At 36.9% G+C, this 17892-nt stretch overlaps 1 protein-coding gene across 10 annotated transcripts; it reads left to right on the top strand.

The window, feature by feature from the left end:
* The first annotated feature begins 548 nt into the window (after positions 1-548).
* LOC113761785 (cathepsin K-like) lies at positions 549-14822 on the top strand. Of its 10 annotated transcripts, none has more exons than XM_027304923.1 (13): positions 555-823; positions 926-988; positions 3767-3884; positions 4039-4128; positions 8855-8889; positions 8987-9245; positions 9378-9688; positions 9851-10072; positions 12379-12467; positions 13398-13464; positions 13564-13847; positions 13966-14097; positions 14214-14822. In XM_027304923.1, exons 8-13 carry the CDS (start codon positions 10051-10053, stop codon positions 14454-14456), a joined length of 837 nt encoding a protein of 278 aa, XP_027160724.1. In that variant the 5' UTR covers positions 555-823; positions 926-988; positions 3767-3884; positions 4039-4128; positions 8855-8889; positions 8987-9245; positions 9378-9688; positions 9851-10050; the 3' UTR covers positions 14457-14822. The 10 variants fall into 10 exon arrangements, with proteins under 10 accessions (XP_027160727.1, XP_027160724.1, XP_027160725.1 ...); XM_027304924.1 differs by having other exon boundaries at positions 555-833; XM_027304926.1 differs by having other exon boundaries at positions 549-988; positions 13966-14115; positions 14214-14304.
* Positions 14823-17892: the final 3070 nt, after the last annotated feature.

Raw genomic sequence — 17892 nt, 5'->3', positions numbered from 1 at the left:
CTCATGAACAAACCTAAATTAATGTTGGGCACTTTTGCTGTTTCAGTTTAGCTTCATTAATTTAAATGTTGAAGTTTTATCCAGTACTTGGTATTTTTCCCGGGAAATCCTAAATTAATATTGGGCACTTTTTAGTTCTTTTAGTAGCATAGGTGTCAAACAAAAACCATGGCCGGGAAAAATTAAATTACTTTGTTGTCCATATAAGCGACACTGAGAACTTTAAATTTATATATTAATATAGATTTAATACTAATAGTACATTTATAGTAGCTAAAGTTGAGATCTCAAAACTTAGAAGTCTTAGATTCAAATTCCTTTTCCTCCTCATTGTTTCTTGAATCTCACTTCTTCTTTGCTGGAAAAAAAGTAAAAAAAAAAAAAAAAAAAAACTTGTAATATAGGTTGGTAATACTTGGATGGTATATTTCGACATAAAGTAAATTCACATAAAGGGGTACACATAAAGGGGGGTTGTTGCTGATTGAAAAACATAATGGGCTGCCTGGGGACCTCTAGAAATGAATGACGAGCTTTCCCTGTCCTTACTATTCATTATTGTCCGGAAAATTGTGGAAAAAGTGTGGCAAAAACAAGCATATTGTGACGAGCATAAATTGACATGCACTTGCAGCTTGCAAGTGGGCACATAAAGTCGACACATATCCATCACCTACAGTAGTGCTTTGCATTATTGCTGATACTAGCTACTGCCTTCTTTTAATTGCTACTATTTGGTTATTCCTCCGTTCAAGGCTGGGGATGGTTCACATTCTACCTTGGGGAAGAGTTTTAAGTTCACATTCTTGAGATGATCAGAAAGGTTTGATCAGGTTCCATATTTGCGGTCATTGTCTATATCTTCTTGAAGATTAGAGCACTTCTTTTAACAGTTTTCAGTAGCTGAATATCAAGGATATTACAGGGGACTGTGGCCAGCCTTTCCGGCAAATCAGTTTGAAGAATGCCTCTACGAAACACCTTCAAGGTGAGTGCTCTTGCATTCCTTTAAGTTGTGTATTTTTGTGCAAATCATGTAACCTAAAAACCATGTAGCACAACTGCACAGGGTTTATATCGGCCTGTTCCGTCTTAGTTTTTTTTTTTGGGAATATGTAATCCTTACAAGTACTTTTCCATTCATTTCCCCTTTTTTAGTTAGTTACTGAACTTCCCTGATGCCAAGAGTGATATTTGGCTAAGTAAATTGTTTCATTTGAAATTGCTCGACATCCTTTCTTTCCTTTTTTTTTTTCCCTTCTCTTTTTTATTCTCCAGCTAGTACCTGAATATCAATAATTGTTTGTCTCTTGAAGAGGCAGGCAGGAGGCAGATCCGTTTAATACTTGATTGACTTTTTCAAGTTTTTCTTTTCATATTTTATTTTAGAGTTATAACCTTTTTAACTTTAGTTGCTGTAGATGTCTCCTACTTTCTTGTGTTTTCTACCAATTCATACCTTTTCTTAAGTTAATTTTAGAATGACAATTCTTCCTTCCTTAAGCTGTCAGTTTCACCATTGTAAAAATCTAAAAGAATTGTGTAATTGAATGCTTCATACTTAATCGGAGTAGGCAGCTGGTTAATCTGCACCCTAAAAGCATATTTCATGTTCTTCAATTTTGAATATCCTAAACTTGCAAGTGAAAGGTACCTAAGAGTGCAAATTCATAATCTTTTGGTAACTACTATGTACTAGCGTAGCACTTTAATGAGGCGTAGTTAACTTGGTTGCATCATACGAGATTAACTTGGTTGCATCATACGAGTCCCTTCAGATTAATTTGGTTGCATCATACGAGAATAATTTTGGATATAGTCCTCCTCCTTTTTAGATTTTTTTCGAATAGAAAATATTTTAGTTTTAAATGTTTCGACTTTTGATCAATTGAATACGTTAAATGTTTCGACTTTTGATCAATTTTGAATAATGTAATTTGACAATTGGCGAAATAGTCTCAAGTCAAGTGGTCGAAAGTTAGAAAAGCAGATTCGGTCTTCGAACAAAAACTCAAACAATAATTTAATTGGTAATTTGCGCATCATTCTTTTTTTTGTGGGCCGGTGTGACTACTTGTCTGAGATTAAAAAACAGTCGAAATGAATGACGTATTTTTTGGACAAATTTGTTAGCTAATAATCTGTGAAGTTTCATCTTCATACCCTGAGGATCTGGTACGCCATAGAAAAGAAAGGAACTCTGAGCACTTGAGCTAGTAAATTTCCACCAGAAATAGAGGGAGACATCAAGTAGCGTGGTGGAAATCCTCCTGTTTAAATGATTCGCAAACTACCTTCTGCTAGGATAATAAATATCCGACCAATTAACGGCAATTCTCCATTTTGAAGTTGGATGGGTTTTCAACTTTAGGTTCTCTTTACTTTAGGCTCCATGTCAATACGATGGAAAGAGTGCAACGTTTGCAAATTTCGTTCTCTTTCTTTCTTCTCCTTCTTTTTCTTTAATTTTAGATCAATCTGGATCCTGGCACAATTCTTAGTGTCGTATCCTGGCACATTCAAATAATTGCCGTATTTTCACTTTATTTATGTTCCAAAATAAGTGTCATCATTTGAAATTTAACACATGTTTTTCAATCTTACCATTTGAAAAAACAACTTTCAAAAATTGCAATACACATCTATTAAGAAATATTTTGAATTCAAAGGATACATATGTAAATTCATCAATGCCACCTCATTTAAGTATAATGATAACTATGTCTCCCTAAAAAGTTGGATTCTTTAAAAACGACTCTAATATTGGGACAGATGGAGTAATACACTTTTCATGTACTTCAACTCATTGCTCACCTCCTTTTATTGTACGAGTTTATAGGGATAATTTCCAAACCTCCCTTGACGTTTTTTCATAATAATATCACTTAGCTCCTCTTAGATTTTCAATACTATCCTTACTTTATTTTACCTATCAAACTTACAACAATAATAAAAATTAAAACAAGGTTTAAAAGTAAAAAGACAAAAATATGGGTAGTTATAAATGCAATAACGAGTAATTTTATAGATATACAACAACTATTATCTAGTCCAAAAAAATATATATTAATTTTTTGATTAATTTTTTTAATTTTGACTTATTTATAAAAAATTTTCTATGCGTAGGATTTATTTACAAATCACAAGTATGAAGAGATTATTTTAATTTTCAATACACCTTAAACTGCATCATATATTAAACTATAGTTCCTAAAAGAATTTCTAATTTTTTTTTAAAATTCTAACTTATTTATAAAATTCTTTATATAAGTAGGATTTATATGGCATATCACAAATATGAAGATATAAGTTTAATTTTCAGTACAACTTAAACTACATTATGTATTAAAATATAATTCTTAAAAAAAATTTCTTAACTTCTTTATAATTGTTTACAAAAATTTTCAAAGTATTGATTACTTATCAAAATCTTTTTAAGTGGTTGACTTTGATTAGATTTAATTTACCTATGTTCTTTGCTATCTTACTACCACCACGATACAGAAAAATATGAACAAATATTAGATAATGATTGAATTTTTTTTATCTACATTTTTGGTTTAAAAACTATATTTGATTTTGAATTTTTGGTTAAATAGTTATTAAGAGTGCAAGTGTAAAATTCTCAATTTATGACATTTGATAGGAATATTGAATCTTATCAACCTGATGGGTGAGGTAAATAAAATTTTAAAAATTTTAAGAGAGTTAAGTAATATTATAGAAAACCTGAGGGGACATTTCCAAAATTATCCCGGATCTATAGTCAGGGACTCAGGATGGAGAGGTGAGGAAGCAGTCAAATTTTGGATGGCACTGGATATCTTATCTTCCGACAAGGCGACAAAGACCCCCGGAGCAAATCCAAAAGAAAATTTTATACGGTTTGGCTCGTATCTCTGGTCCTTCTTCATGTTTCTGGGAGATAGAGACATCACGTCAGGGAAAAAAAAAAGAGAAAAAAAAATAAAGAAAGAGAGAGACATCACGTGAAGCTTTGTTTTTTCACCATGGCTTTTCACTGTTCTGCTTGCGTAGGTCATCATCTTGATATGGCTTTTCCTTCCAATGAGGAGGCGTCGGATTACCACTTAACAAGCACGGAGCTGGAACTTGCTGAGGTTAGCGGTGAGCCCCTCAACTCTGCTGAAACTTTACAATAACGTTAAAGCACATTTCTGGCCTAAAATTTTTTTTTTTTTTTTGAGGATTTCCAGCATAAATTTCAAGTACTCCTGCTTCTATATTTCCATCCTTCCATGGGGCGGATTTTGAGGGACAACGACTACGGAAATTGCAATAATTTACGTTGAAAATTCTACAATTTTCCTCCAAAATCAACTCCTACAACTATTTCAGTTTACCACTAAGAAAATGACGCTTCTCACCATGAATAACCTTTCACAAGAGTATTGGAGAGAAGTTAACCTGCTTAAATTTGCTCAATTATTTGGTGTGTTTAGATTGGTATTATTTAATATATACAGATACATACACACACATTTAATTCATAAACATGTTTTTTAATCAAAGTTTTTATTTTCTCAATAATTTTACTGTATCTCACATGCTTTTGCATCATAACAAATATTACAATAATTATTCTAAGTAAACTTTTTGTAGAAGTTAAATGGGTCGCAATTTACGAAACAAGGCATATCGGCTTCCGATTTTCTTCTCCTTAATCACCATCGACCTGAAGCTGCATGTTTTATACGTACGGCAAATGAATCAAATTCGGTTTGTTGATAACAATACTACTGCGTTTTGTCGGTGTCGCACATGCTAAACTCTTGCCTCACCAATCAACTTCAGGTGCACCTATGCACCTGATGCACCGGATGCGAAGCCACACACCAGATGCACCGGATAATTTTTAACCTTTAATATTTACCTTACTCCATTTCATGAATTAAGGACAAATATCCCTTTGTTCTTTTTTAACTCCACGCAATAATAATAATAATAATAATAATAATAATAATAATAATAATAATAATACTCAGGCCCTCATGTTTATATGGGACATTGTCCTTTTGTTGTTGTTATCTACTTTGATCCATTATATGTTAGTAGAGGGATATAGAGATGGCAATGGGGATGGAGACCTTGTAGAGGGAGTAATGGGGAGGCCCCTACCCCTTACATGGGGCGGAGGGCTAGGTAGGGTAACCTAGCCCCTTCCACCATATCACTTAAATATAACAATCAAACTTATTGATGTAACCAAACGATCATAAATTAGTTCTAATTAGAATAAAAGTACTGACTAGCTATTTATAATTACAATTAATTATTTTTGCATATAATTTTATTACATTGACAATGTATATAGGATATTATTTTTATCTTTTCCTCTTAGTCTTTTCTATGTTATGTTGGGTTAGATTATTATTAGTAATAAAACTTCCAATGCACCCTTAGTAGTGTAGTAATGGGGATATTAATAAATAGAGGTTTCATTATGGCAGTGGATTGGTAATGGTAATTGTAGCAATGTGACTGTAGTATCATTAGTATTTGTACTAGTAATGATTGCACATAACGTTGCCAGTATTAAGTAATAGTTGTAAATTTTAGTTGTTGAACTCAAGGGGAAAAAATGGGTTTTCTCGTGGGTGCTCACAAGGAGAGTGGAGGAGGAAGAGTGGCAGGAAAATTGGTGGCAGGGTAGGGCGGGGACGGACAAAAGTTCCAGTTGCAAAACCGCTCCGTTGTCATTCTTAAGAGGACAGTTGTTCCCTTGTGTTCCTAGGATGTTGCTTTTGATACCAATTAATACTGAAGTACATTAGCTTAAGTCCTCAAAATTACCTTCTATTCTGTGTGTCAAAACAGTCCCATTGCCATCGCTAAGAAGACAGTGGATTCCTTGTATTTCTAGGATGTTACTTTTGAAAGACAACTCCCTTTCTTCGCTCCTCCACCCGCCACCTCCTTCCCCTCCCTACCACTACTTCATGCCTTCCTCTTGCTCATTTCTCCTCCCTCCCACACCCCTGATCTGGATCGGATCTAATCCATATTTGTCTCTCTCTTTACCCTCTTTCTGCCATCACCTCCCTTTCCCTCTCCTCCTCCTCCTCCCCTTTCTCCAGTGCCCCCACCCCTCTTAAACTTGACTTGCATCACACAAATGAGTTTAGTTCGAAGGAGCTCAGAGCTTAGAAAAGCTCAAATGACTTTAATTCCTTTCTCTCAGAATTGTTGACTAGATTTCTCCCTATCCAATCACATTGGAAAGCCCGATCTAGTAACTTGTTTATTGGGTTGAGTTTAACAGCTATGCATCCTTCCCTCTGTTACTAGTATGGTAGTATTGTCTAAACATAATAAAATGATGGTTTAAATCATTACAATTCATGAGTTTGAGCTCATGGATTTGGTTACTCGTTGCTCCTCGCTGGTAATTAAGCATGAAATCTAAACTGCATTATAAGATGTGCATTTCACACATTGTGAAGCATATTTTAAATGGGTGATTAAGGTCTTGTTTGATAATCCAATTCAACGTTTAAATTTAATGGATTCAGATCTTAACATATTCAAACTATTTAATATCTAAAAATTGAACAACTGAATTATTAAGTAGCACTGAATTTTCTAGACAAACTTGCTTTCAAAATTAAGTGATAAACTATTCATTTATCACTGTATGTGATATGCACTCAAATGCATTAGATTTAATATTTAACAATTCAATAATTTAATGAATTTAGATTTTAGATTTTAGATTTCAGACTTTAGTTTTATCAAACGTATCCTAAATTAATCCAAAATAATATGGAAGTTAAAATATAGTGATTAATCATTTATTAATGGCAAAATAGCAAACAAAGAGAGTCTAGTTGAAATATAACAATAAGTTATAAATGATGGATAAGCTTAGTGTGTATATAAGAAAATGGTACCACTAAAAAAATATATGGGATAATTTCAGAAACCTCCCTTGAGGTTTCTAACAATTTCACTCGACTCCCCTCAAGTTTAAAAAATTATACTTATCTTATCTTGGCATAGTAAAATACCTATCATGCCCCCCACTTGGTAGATAATTTTAAATTTAAGGCAATAAATTTACAAAATCCAAAAGGATCTATTTTTCTATCTCTTGTCTATTTTCACTTCGCTTTTTTTCTAGTTAATATAATCTCTTTTTATTATCTTCAGTTTTGTGGATATTAACAAATTGAAACTACAAAGTTAACAGAGGGAGCAAATTATGTGTTAAACTAGAAGGAAATGAAGAGACTCGCAGTGATAGAGAAATAAATAATGAAATTGATGATTGAAATAGGAAGAAAAATGAAAATGTGAAATTTTTCATATTCTGTTTGTTGTCAAGAAAAACTTTTATAAAATGTCAATAATTACACAAGAATTTCTTTCATTGGATTAGAAATGTTTTATTATAATTTTATTGTAAATGTAGAATTTATTCTCTACTTTTGAGATGTTAATATTTTTAACGCCATAGGAAAGTTGTAATGGTACTTTTAGGTCAGATTAGCTTATATTGCAAAGGGATTTGAACATTGATATTTAATTTTGAGGTATAAAATCGGTTGTCAATGGGGTTTGTGTGTGTGTTTTTTTTCTTTTTTCTTTTTTTTTTTTTTGCATGACATGTATTGATACTATATATGCGATTTGGGTATACTATATTTTTCTTTCTTAATTTTGTACAAAAGGGTAATTTAGAAATTTTGTGAGAAAATTTATTTTGTGGGGCTTACATTATTACTAAATAGTAAAAGTAAGGGAGGTATATGTAAATTTTAAAATCTGAGAGGAGCTTTTTGTAATTGATGAAAGCCTCAGGGAAGATTTGTGAAATTATCCCAAAAAATATAGCGCCAGAGAGCAGACTATAAGCTTAGCAGTACCAGTGTGCAGACTATAAAATATTTGAACATCTTCCGAGTTCCGACTTTAATTGAAATTGAATTGATATATACGCCATATTTTCTTTTCCCCTTTTTTTTTTTTGGTGGAAATAGATAAGTATACAAATTACACGATTCAGTGGCAAATTGCCAAACTATTACAATTCATAAACATGCCACTAGGAAGACAGATTCCTCTCAAATCCTTGTAACAAGAAATAGTTCATAATAAAATTTACTGGAAACAAAAATCTTTGCTCCCACATTTGCCATGTTGCCAATTTCCTCCCTGATATAAGTGCTACGTTCGGATACTTTCAACTCTTTAAAACATGGTAGGAGTATTTGTTTCTTGTGCTCGCGTTTTGGCAAGTTGATTGCGAGTACGGAGTGAGCCGAGACCGAGACTGATTCCATGGTTTTAGTTTGGGAGCCTCCGTTTTGCCTTTACCGTGAGGTCCGTGACCCGAGGGTGATTGCTTGGTTTTAATCTGGAAGCCTCCATTTTGCCTTTACCGTGACCGAAAGTGATTGCATGGTTTTTATTTGGGAGCCTACTATACTAGGCTCCACTTGTTGCCTTATCTGTTCCTTGTCTGACATGTTTCCACTTTCCACCGTTTCCATACAGCTCAAGACTACCAGCGCAACAACAACTTGGTGGTCTCCCAAAAAATAAAAAAAGGGTCGACAAAAGGGGAGAAAAAAAATCTTCTGACAAAATATATTTTGCTTCACTGATTAAAAACAAAAATCATATGTAAACAAAAAAAAAAAAATACATATGTGCAAATATGTAACGTACAATACTAGGATACCTTTTATAAATTGGTTCAATTCCCAAGAAATGTGCACTAAATAAATAACTATGGCATAAAAAAAAATACAATTAAAAAGAAAAGAAAAAGCTATGGCACTGAAAACCGGAAAGGGCTAACCCTAAAATATTACTGAAACTGCTGCCGCAGGACTCTGAAGGGTGTGAAGTGCATGGCTTCCATTTGTAAGCCTTTCTTGCTCTCTATCTGCCTTACTTCACGTGTTACGACCGTCCCTAGCTAGACCCCCAACTAATATTATTGTTTTATACTATATATAAGTGCTCAGTATTGTTCGGGAGAGGCTGCCGGTGACTTTGGGCTAGTCTTTTAGTGTTTCCTCCATTGATGAAGACCTCCATTTCTAAATCTAGCCTCGTCAAACGTTCTTCTATAATCATCCGATCCTGGCAGATGCAAAAGAGATCTGATCAACTGGATCGCAGGTCAACGCAGCTTTTAGGCATCGATATGGATCTGGATCGATCTCTAACAGCTGCCCTCTGGAATCTAGCACGCTTTCTGTTGACTTATGTCGAGGGTTAGATACATGTGCAACATTTTATGGTCATATGTTTTGAGAATTTTGTTTTTCTTTTGATGTATAATACCTCCGTGCAGGTGTGAAACTCCTCCTTTTAACACCTTTGTCTTCTGCTCGTTTTGTCAACAGTGTTTGAAACGGTGCTCCAAATGGATGTGTTGGAGAAAAAATTGATGTTGTTAAATCCCATATCCACCTTTGTGGTGTTTGGTGCAGCATCTGGAGATATCAAGCTATCGGGAGGGATGATGCAGGGTTTCGTCGAATGGAACCTTCCTTCCTTCCTCCTAAATTTAGCCTGCATCGTTAAACGTTACTCGTTGCAGTAGTATATAATTACCGGATTTCGGCAGATGCGGAAGAGATAGGATCGACGGAAGATTTAGTCTCATCTACGAAATTTGTTATGTACTTTAAACTTTCGGCTGAACACAACTTAGGTATTTGGATCCGACTCCTCTGGAAGCATGCACGTTTTCTCTTGAGTCATCTAGCATGCATAGGTTTTGCGTTATATGCGAGCACTTTTTTAGATGTATATAGATCCCCATGTTGTCAAACTCATCCTTTAACACCCTTTTTTCCCCTTGTTTTATCAACAGGGCCTGTAACGGTTCTCTTGAGTTGGTTTCTTTTGGCGCAACATCGAGGGATGACGGTTGGCTGTTTTGGAGGTGAGATGGAGAAGGTCGGGTTGATGGTCCCCGGGGGGGAGGGTGGGGGTCTGGAGCAGGACGAGGATGCTGATTGGTTTATCTAGGGTGGGCGAATTGAAGAACATTCAACTCCACAGAAGATTCAGATGACAAAAGAAACTTTTGCTGGTAAGTGCGTTAATTTTTATCTCCCTTGCTACACAACGTGTGAAAATTTTCCTTTCCTTTGTGGTGGCATTATTTGAGTTCACATATTTTTCTTTTTCTTAATGACATTTTGTAAAAGTAAGGTATTCGTCTTACTGAAGAAAAATTATGGCGTATCTGCTTGTATGGTGCAATAATACGCATGTGCTCAGACAATTAGCCCTACTTTGCACGGATGGAAATTGGTTTACCGGCTTAATTAGCTAGCATGACATGCTCCAGCTGAAATGGATGGTTAACCTCAGCCCTGTTTTGAGAGGAAATTGTGATTTTTTTTTTCGTCTCTAAATTGTTTGCTTTTCCTTGTTAGGTGGATAGATTAAAGACATTTCGGTTTTATTCTCAAAATTTTCAGCAAAAGTTTTAAGATTTATAATTTGTTGAAGTTTTAGTAAATTGGTATTGTTTACTTTTTAATTGTTGCTATTACAAAGAGCTAATACTGACTCCCTATCTTGCGCTCACTTAATTATGTACAACTAGTATTGCTACATAGCCTGTACTAAATTATGGACAAGTTAGGCAAATTCCAGCGAGCAGCATCTATGGGATTTGGAGCAATTGCATCTATGGGTGCTAAATAACAATAAATGCGAATGAATCAATTCTTTGTTACGGTAGATGATCTCATAAAACACCATCCATGCAATAAGATATGGAGGTGTTGCACCTATTGCAATACTCTCTTTTGCCATCTCTGAGTCTGTCTTTGGTATTAAAATGCACCTATATCCTAAAACATATTTCATGGGATGACGTCACACTGCATTTTTGGCTGCTTATTTCTCCATAGCGTAGTCCATTTCTATGTCATAGAGGTCATTCTTAAACATAATCCAGGACTTGTGTAGAAAGTTGGAGGAGTGCAAGCCCTCCCTAATATTATTGTAGACGTGGGTTATCCTTTGTGCAAGCATGTAAATCCAGTTATACTTTCGCCGAAAGTAATTTCTACACTCATAAATTTTATGGAAAGTAGCTGAAGTATGTATGCATATCTGGAAGTCTTGCCTTGGAAGACTTTTGCCCAGTGGAAAATGAGTTTTTGCACCCAAGGCTTTACTCACTAACTAAAAAATTACTAGAAAAGGAAAAATATAGGCTCTGTTTGGATTAGCACGGTTTTCAAATTTAATGTTAAAGTAATACACTCTGAAAAAACCCCAAAAACACTCCGAACAATCTCAAATGCACCTAACAAAAAACACAAAAAAAAGGAACAATCCCTAACACCTTTTTCTTCCACCCACCACCCCTCACCATTTGCCACCACTGCCACCAGGCCCCTCGCTCCCAAGCCCCCCGCCGCCCCCCCCCTCTCCCCAACCACACACACACACACACACACACACACACACACACACACCTCCCTCTTCCCTCCTCCTTCCCCGGCAACCTCATCCCCCTTCCCGCTAGTCGCCTCCCTCCTCCCCTTGCCTCCCTCCCCTTTCATTTGCAACCCCACTCCTCCCCCCCTTTGGTATAGCCGTCGTACTAGGTCCTTTTTCTGTGTCTTTCTGTGTTATACTGAGGGGAAGGGTGTTTTGTCTATGCGTCTATGAGTGTAACACAGAATCGAGTCTCAACAAGTCCTATCAAGAATGAAGCAAATTAGTTTGCTTTGAAGTAGAGGTTAGAGTATTCATGGTACACAATAAAATCTGTTCTCAAACGTGGTAGCTTCAAAAATTTTGAAATCCATTGATAGCTTCACAAATTCTGCTACTCGAACCAGGTTTCTTTTGATAATTTCGGATATTAGGTTCAAACCCTGTATATGCTGGGTTGTGGGGTGTATGTTAGGTTTTTTGTTAATGCTTTCCAGTAGTATAAAAATATTTTATGGATTTTCTGTTCAAAGAAATTTTTTTTACTTTTTGGGAGAGTCTTTGTGGGTTCTAGACCATATCTGTGGTACTTTCTTTCACTTTGGTGCTTTCATTAGTTACTTGTATGATGTACAAAGACCTTATGGTTTTTTGTGATTTCATTAGTCCTTTGTAAAGTTACCTTGATATAATCTGGTGTCTTGATATTGATAACGAATCATGTTTCTTGGAGTTTCTTTTAACGGTAAACTCGGTACATCCTTGCCTTAGGTTGTGAACTTGTGATTTTTGAAGGAACTGATGTGACTCTGAAGTTCATTTGGTTCTCTGTTTTGAGTCTGTAACTCTTCCTGTTTTTCTTTTGGTTATACCATTTGTTTATATCCTTAAAGCATGAAGCATAGAGTACATATTGAGTTCTTTTTTCTTTGTTAATAGAGATAGCACTCATGGCAGCCAAGCCTATTCCATCCTCTAGCACAAGAAAAAGAAAGCGTATGCTGTTTGATGACCCCTTCTTTGAAGATGTATGGTGACATTTAAATTTTGGTTTTGGTTTTTTTGAATGTATAGACTTCTGTGAACCACCCCTTTTTCACGTGTTTTGTAGATCCCCTTAAATGCTTTCCCTTTTCAAGTGTATGTGGTCTATTTTGTGCAAATTAAAATAAGCTGATCCTATATTCAATGTCAAACCCATGGATGATTGGTTAAATTAGATCTCAAATCAAAGCAAAATAGATATCAATAGTGTAAAAGACTTCTAGTAATTATAGCCTATTAACGCTTCTTACTAGTAGGATAACTGCAAATTAGAAGTGCTAAATCTTGAAACAAGCTGGTGTATACTAGTCATAAGATTGCTATCAGTGATAGTCAAGTACAAATTATAATTAATTAACAAAAGAAATGCATCTCCAGACTCTTTGCAAGTCAGTGTTCATGTATTTGGTGTGTGGTTGTATGCGTTTATGTGTAAGAACTTTAATGGTTAGCCGGGGTCCTTTTCCCGAATGAGTTGGCCATTATTTGTTGATTCAGTTATTTTAAACTGTATGGATGGCATTCTTGCACTTGGACGTGTATATGAATACGTTGCTAATTAACAATTTAGGGTCATAATAGACTAAAGTGATCATGAGTATGGTTGGATAGGAGATTGCTTGGCAAAATTTTTTGATTGTACAACGGTATCCCCCCCTTTCCTCCCCCAACGCTTATATTCTGTCTATGTCATGAAACAAATAAGAAGTTCAAAACTTTCTTTTTGTTTAAAGGAGTTTAACAATGATTGCTGCCTAATTGGTGGTTACTTAACTGCTGAACATCCCATAAATGATATCCAGTTACTTATTTTTAGGTTTGAGTTCGAAAGAAAGATGTCAGAAATAGTTACAAGACATGATTTTTTTATTGAATTCACACTTCTCTTATTTAGAACCTCTTTTGGCTAACAGGTTAAGTTCACATGTTATGATGACAACCCAGATGCGATTACAGCAGTAGGAGATCAAGGCCAAACTTGTAAGTACCTCGCTGAGACTTACTTAGGTTGTCATTTAGTTATAAGCCATCAAAACAACTTACATAATATTTTCATGCTTTTTGTATTCCTATATTCAGCAACATGCTATGCTTTTCAATCCGCCGAAGTTTCGTCAACAACCCACTGCCTCAATGGTAAATCATGGGTTCCTGTTCCTTTATCCACTCAGGAGTTGATTGATAACGTGCATGATCAAATGCACCTAGAGAGGACGTATGTAGATGCTTTTGGCTGTTCACCAGCATCATTGACAGCCACTTTTGAGTACATGAAACAATTTGGCCTTTATGAGAGTAAGGTGTATCCTTATGTGGGGATGAGAGTTGCTAATCCGGTCATCCCGGATGAGGCCCTTAAAACAGTAAGTATTTTTTTTTTGAAAACATGCACCAACTAAGGGATTAAGAGGAATTCGATAGTTTATCCTCGCAACTCTCCTTCCTTCACGTTGTCTCTCGTTTCCTTCTCATATATTGCAGAGGCACAAGTTATTTGTTCGTGAGTTTAAGACAGAGTTACTCTTGGATGTAGTCCTGAAGTTCATTAAGCTGCAACCTGTTGTTGGTTGTATGAGAGAGTATCCAAGTTTTAGAAAGTATTGCTGTCGTGATGTATGGGTTAAATACTAAGTTCTGTGGTTGTAGTCCTTAATTTTGTGTTCTGTACATTAAGGTTTTTATGAAGTGCATGTATGCTGATTTAGTCCTTTAATTTGGTGTTATTGTAGGGTGTTTATATGGGGCCGACCCCATATGAAGCTTTAATTTTCAAAGAAGCTGAAGTTGAAAATCATTGTGTGCTTGTGGTGGGCTTCGGCTGGAAAGGAAAAAATAGTTTCTTCGTTGTGAAGAACAGTCGTGGAGATGATTGGGGATACAAGGGATATGGATTGGTGGATGTGCATCAGTTTTTTCGTTTTATTTTTCCGACCGACACGGTATTCGATTTGAAGAGGAGGGGGGGAATATAGAGATGATCAGATGATTGAGGGATGAATTTATCTTTATTGTGAAGTTTAGTTCTTCACAACTAGTGTGAAATGAAAATTGAACTTTTCGCATTTGATTTTATCGGAATGTTACGTATAGCTTTTTCCTTTGAAAATTGAGTAGTTGCTTTTGACAGGATGTATCAAGTCTCCTTTTTATTTTGGGGTGGTTCTGTTACCTTTGAAAATCATTGTGTGCTTGTGGTGGGCTTTGGCTGGAAAGGAAAAAATAGTTTCTTCGTTGTGAGGAAACTATAGAGATGATCAGATGATTGAAGGATGAATTTAACTTTATTTTGAAGTTTAGTTCTTCACAACTAGTGTGAAATGAAAATTGAACTTTTAGCATTTGAGATTATCGGAATGTTATGTATTGTAATAGAAGTGTGAAGAATCTCGTTGCGCGCGTCGCGCGGTATCTCTTCCTTTTGTTTTTTTAACCCTAAGACAGCGCCGCCTCTCCTCTCCTCTGTCTTTTCCTTTTTCTAATTTCTAACCTATCCTATCTCTCGGTGCTCTTCCTCAAACTTCCTGTCCCTTCCTTCTTTCCCCTTTCCTCTCCCTTGCCCTCTCTGTATCCCTCCATTACTCCCTTTCCTCCTTCCCTTACTCTATCATCAGAAGATTTTAAAAACCTTTCTCTTCAGCATCATTCCCATTTGCAGATGCCATTTCGGCTTTCCTCAGATGCCATTTCGGCTTTCCTCTCATCAAGAATTCGTTGCATAACTCTAAATTGTTTTTCCTTCTCTGCTCGTTTTCCACCAGTTTCTCCTCAGAGTTTCTCATTCCTCTTTTCCTGGTCATCTGTTCACTTGGCAAGTTTTGGCTTTTTTCTATTGGCAGGTGCTCTAGTTCGATATTAAATAGGCTTAGGTTCCGTTTAATAAAATTGAATCTGAATTCTAAAGTCTGAATTCTGAAATCTGAATACTGAAACAATTAATTTGCTGAATTTTAAGCACTGAAAAAAATATATGAATGTCTGAATTTTAATGCTAAACCTATTTATACTGTTTGATAAATATTTATAACTGAATACTTAATAAGTTTAATTTGACAATTTTGCCCTTATATCCTTTCATTCAAAAAAGAAATAAAATCTATGATTTAATTAGTTTAAAACATTCAAAAAAGAAATAAAATCTATGATTTAATTAGTTTAAAATTGTAAGGTATGAAAATGACAATATTTATTTTTAAATCAAATTAATATAAAAGATGAAATATATTATATGAGAAGTATGGAGAGAATGTGAAAGTCATTAGAAAGGGAGAAAAGAGAAACTAAAAATCGTTAAATAGAGAATATTAGGTTGTTTAATTAGATAAGAATTTTGAACATAATTAACAAATAAAGGTAGATTTGGTAGATAAGATAAGATAGTTGAAGTAATTCTATTGATTCTTATCAGAATTAAGCATCCAGTTATGATTCTTGTACTGAAAAAAATACAAACAAGTTCAGCACTGCTTAACAAATTAGCAAATAGATTTTCATTTATAAAACACTCAAAACATCTGAACGTCTTGAAAAATTCAGATTCAACACTTTTTTATGTTATCAAACAGACCCTTAGTTTCCATCATTTTCATTAGCAATTGGTTAAGTTCTGCTTTCTTCTGTCAACTCCATTCAGTTGAGCCCGTTATATTTTCACTAATTTCTGCTGTTTGAACAGACAAAGTTTGACTACATTAGTGATACCAGCGAATAGACAAAGTAGCATGTATCTTTTCTTTGTAGACTGTAGTGGGGCAAATCCACGCATGACACGTGTCAGCTCGGCATACTGCACACACAGGTTGGCAATAGGGATCCTGTAGCTCAGACACCTTAGTTCGGCATAGAAAGGGTCAGCTCGGCCTTTGCAGTCGCCTTCCCAGGGAGTGGGCCTCATGGGCCGCCACCTCCGAACTTGTAGGGGCTGTCGTACAAAACCATAGAAAGACTCCGAACCCTAAGGGGACTTTGACTCCTGCAAGGAAACTACTACTCATTCAAACCTATAAATACAGCACCACAAGACGACACAAGGTACACTATTTTCAGTACTTCCCACCGTTGCCTTACTTTTGAGCTCTACTGACTTGATCGTCGGAGCTATTCCGGGGACTCTAGTCCCGCCGCCTTCTTTTCTTCGCAGGACATTCAGTTCGGCCTTCCCCTATCAACTTGGCAGCTCCCGACTAGCTCGGCTTATAGCTGCTCAGCTCGGACTGCGTTCTTGGCCGTCGGATCCTGTCTGTGGGAAACGCGTAAATTCTTCTCTTGCGAATCATGCCAAGAACTAGGTCTCAGAAGAACGCTGACGGATCCAAGGGGAATGAGCAAAGCGGTCCTCGGAACTCCCCCCGGGGTCCGACTCCCGGAGACGAGGGGGCGGGGCTCTCACGAATCCCGCCGGAGCAGCTAGTTCAGACGGTGGCAGAAAACCTACCTACTTTCGAGACTATCATGAATTACCTCAAGGGACAGACAGGAGGTCTTCGTGACCAGGAACCTAAGGTCCAAGAGGTGGAAGGAGTTGGGCTGTCCGAATCCAGAGCAGGGAGTCCAAATCCCCGGCCTAAGCGGATGCTTAAGGAGCTCACGCATGAACAGGTTGAGGTTGTGGAGCCCTCCCACAAGCACTCCCAAACTGAGCATCCGGAGCCCTTCCGGGGGTTCTCAAGGGAAGAGCTCTCCCCGCGGAGAGAGCAGCTCCAGGTGCAGGACGAGCTGGACCTGCTGTTGGATCCTGAGGCGAACCGGTACATTGCTTCTCCCTTCGTGCCCGATATTGAGGATTTTTCGCTGCCCGCAAAGTTCAAGATACAGAGCATGAAATCTTACGATGCAACCACGGATCCGGAAGACCACCTGTTTGCATTTATGACGCAAATGCGTCTACAAACGGCCGCGGACGTGGTCAGGTGCAAGACCTTTCCAATGTTTCTGGAGGGGAAGGCGAGTCAATGGTTCCAGGGGCTTCCTCCCAGGTCCATTCGGTCCTTTGCTCAGCTCGCACGGCTGTTCGCAGCACAGTTCGTCTCGTCGCGAGCCTTCTCCAAAAGCACGGCTCACCTGATGACCATCCAGCAGAAGCCTGAGGAGTCCTTGCGCGAGTACATGGTACGTTTCAATAACGAGTCCCTCCAGGTCCGTGATCGGGATGACAAGGTGGTCATGGCTGCCTTCATCAATAGGTTGCGTAAACAGAAACTCTACACCGAACACGTAGAAAGACCTCCCAAGTCAGTTCGGGAGATGCTGGACCGAGCTAATGAAAAGGCTAATGCTGAGGAGGTCAATCGCCTGAAGAGCGCGTAGGAAAGACTGAGGGAGGATAAGCGCAGAAGGAGCTCCGACCAGATAGACGCGCGGCACAGCCAGGGACGGAAGAATGCCTATGACCGTCTGCCTAGGAGTCAGCCC

The sequence above is a fragment of the Coffea eugenioides genome, chromosome 2 (assembly GCF_003713205.1).
Source record: "Coffea eugenioides isolate CCC68of chromosome 2, Ceug_1.0, whole genome shotgun sequence".
Lineage (NCBI taxonomy): Eukaryota > Viridiplantae > Streptophyta > Magnoliopsida > Gentianales > Rubiaceae > Coffea > Coffea eugenioides.
Note: the sequence above shows the minus strand (reverse complement) of the source record. Positions and strands in the feature narration are given on the sequence as shown.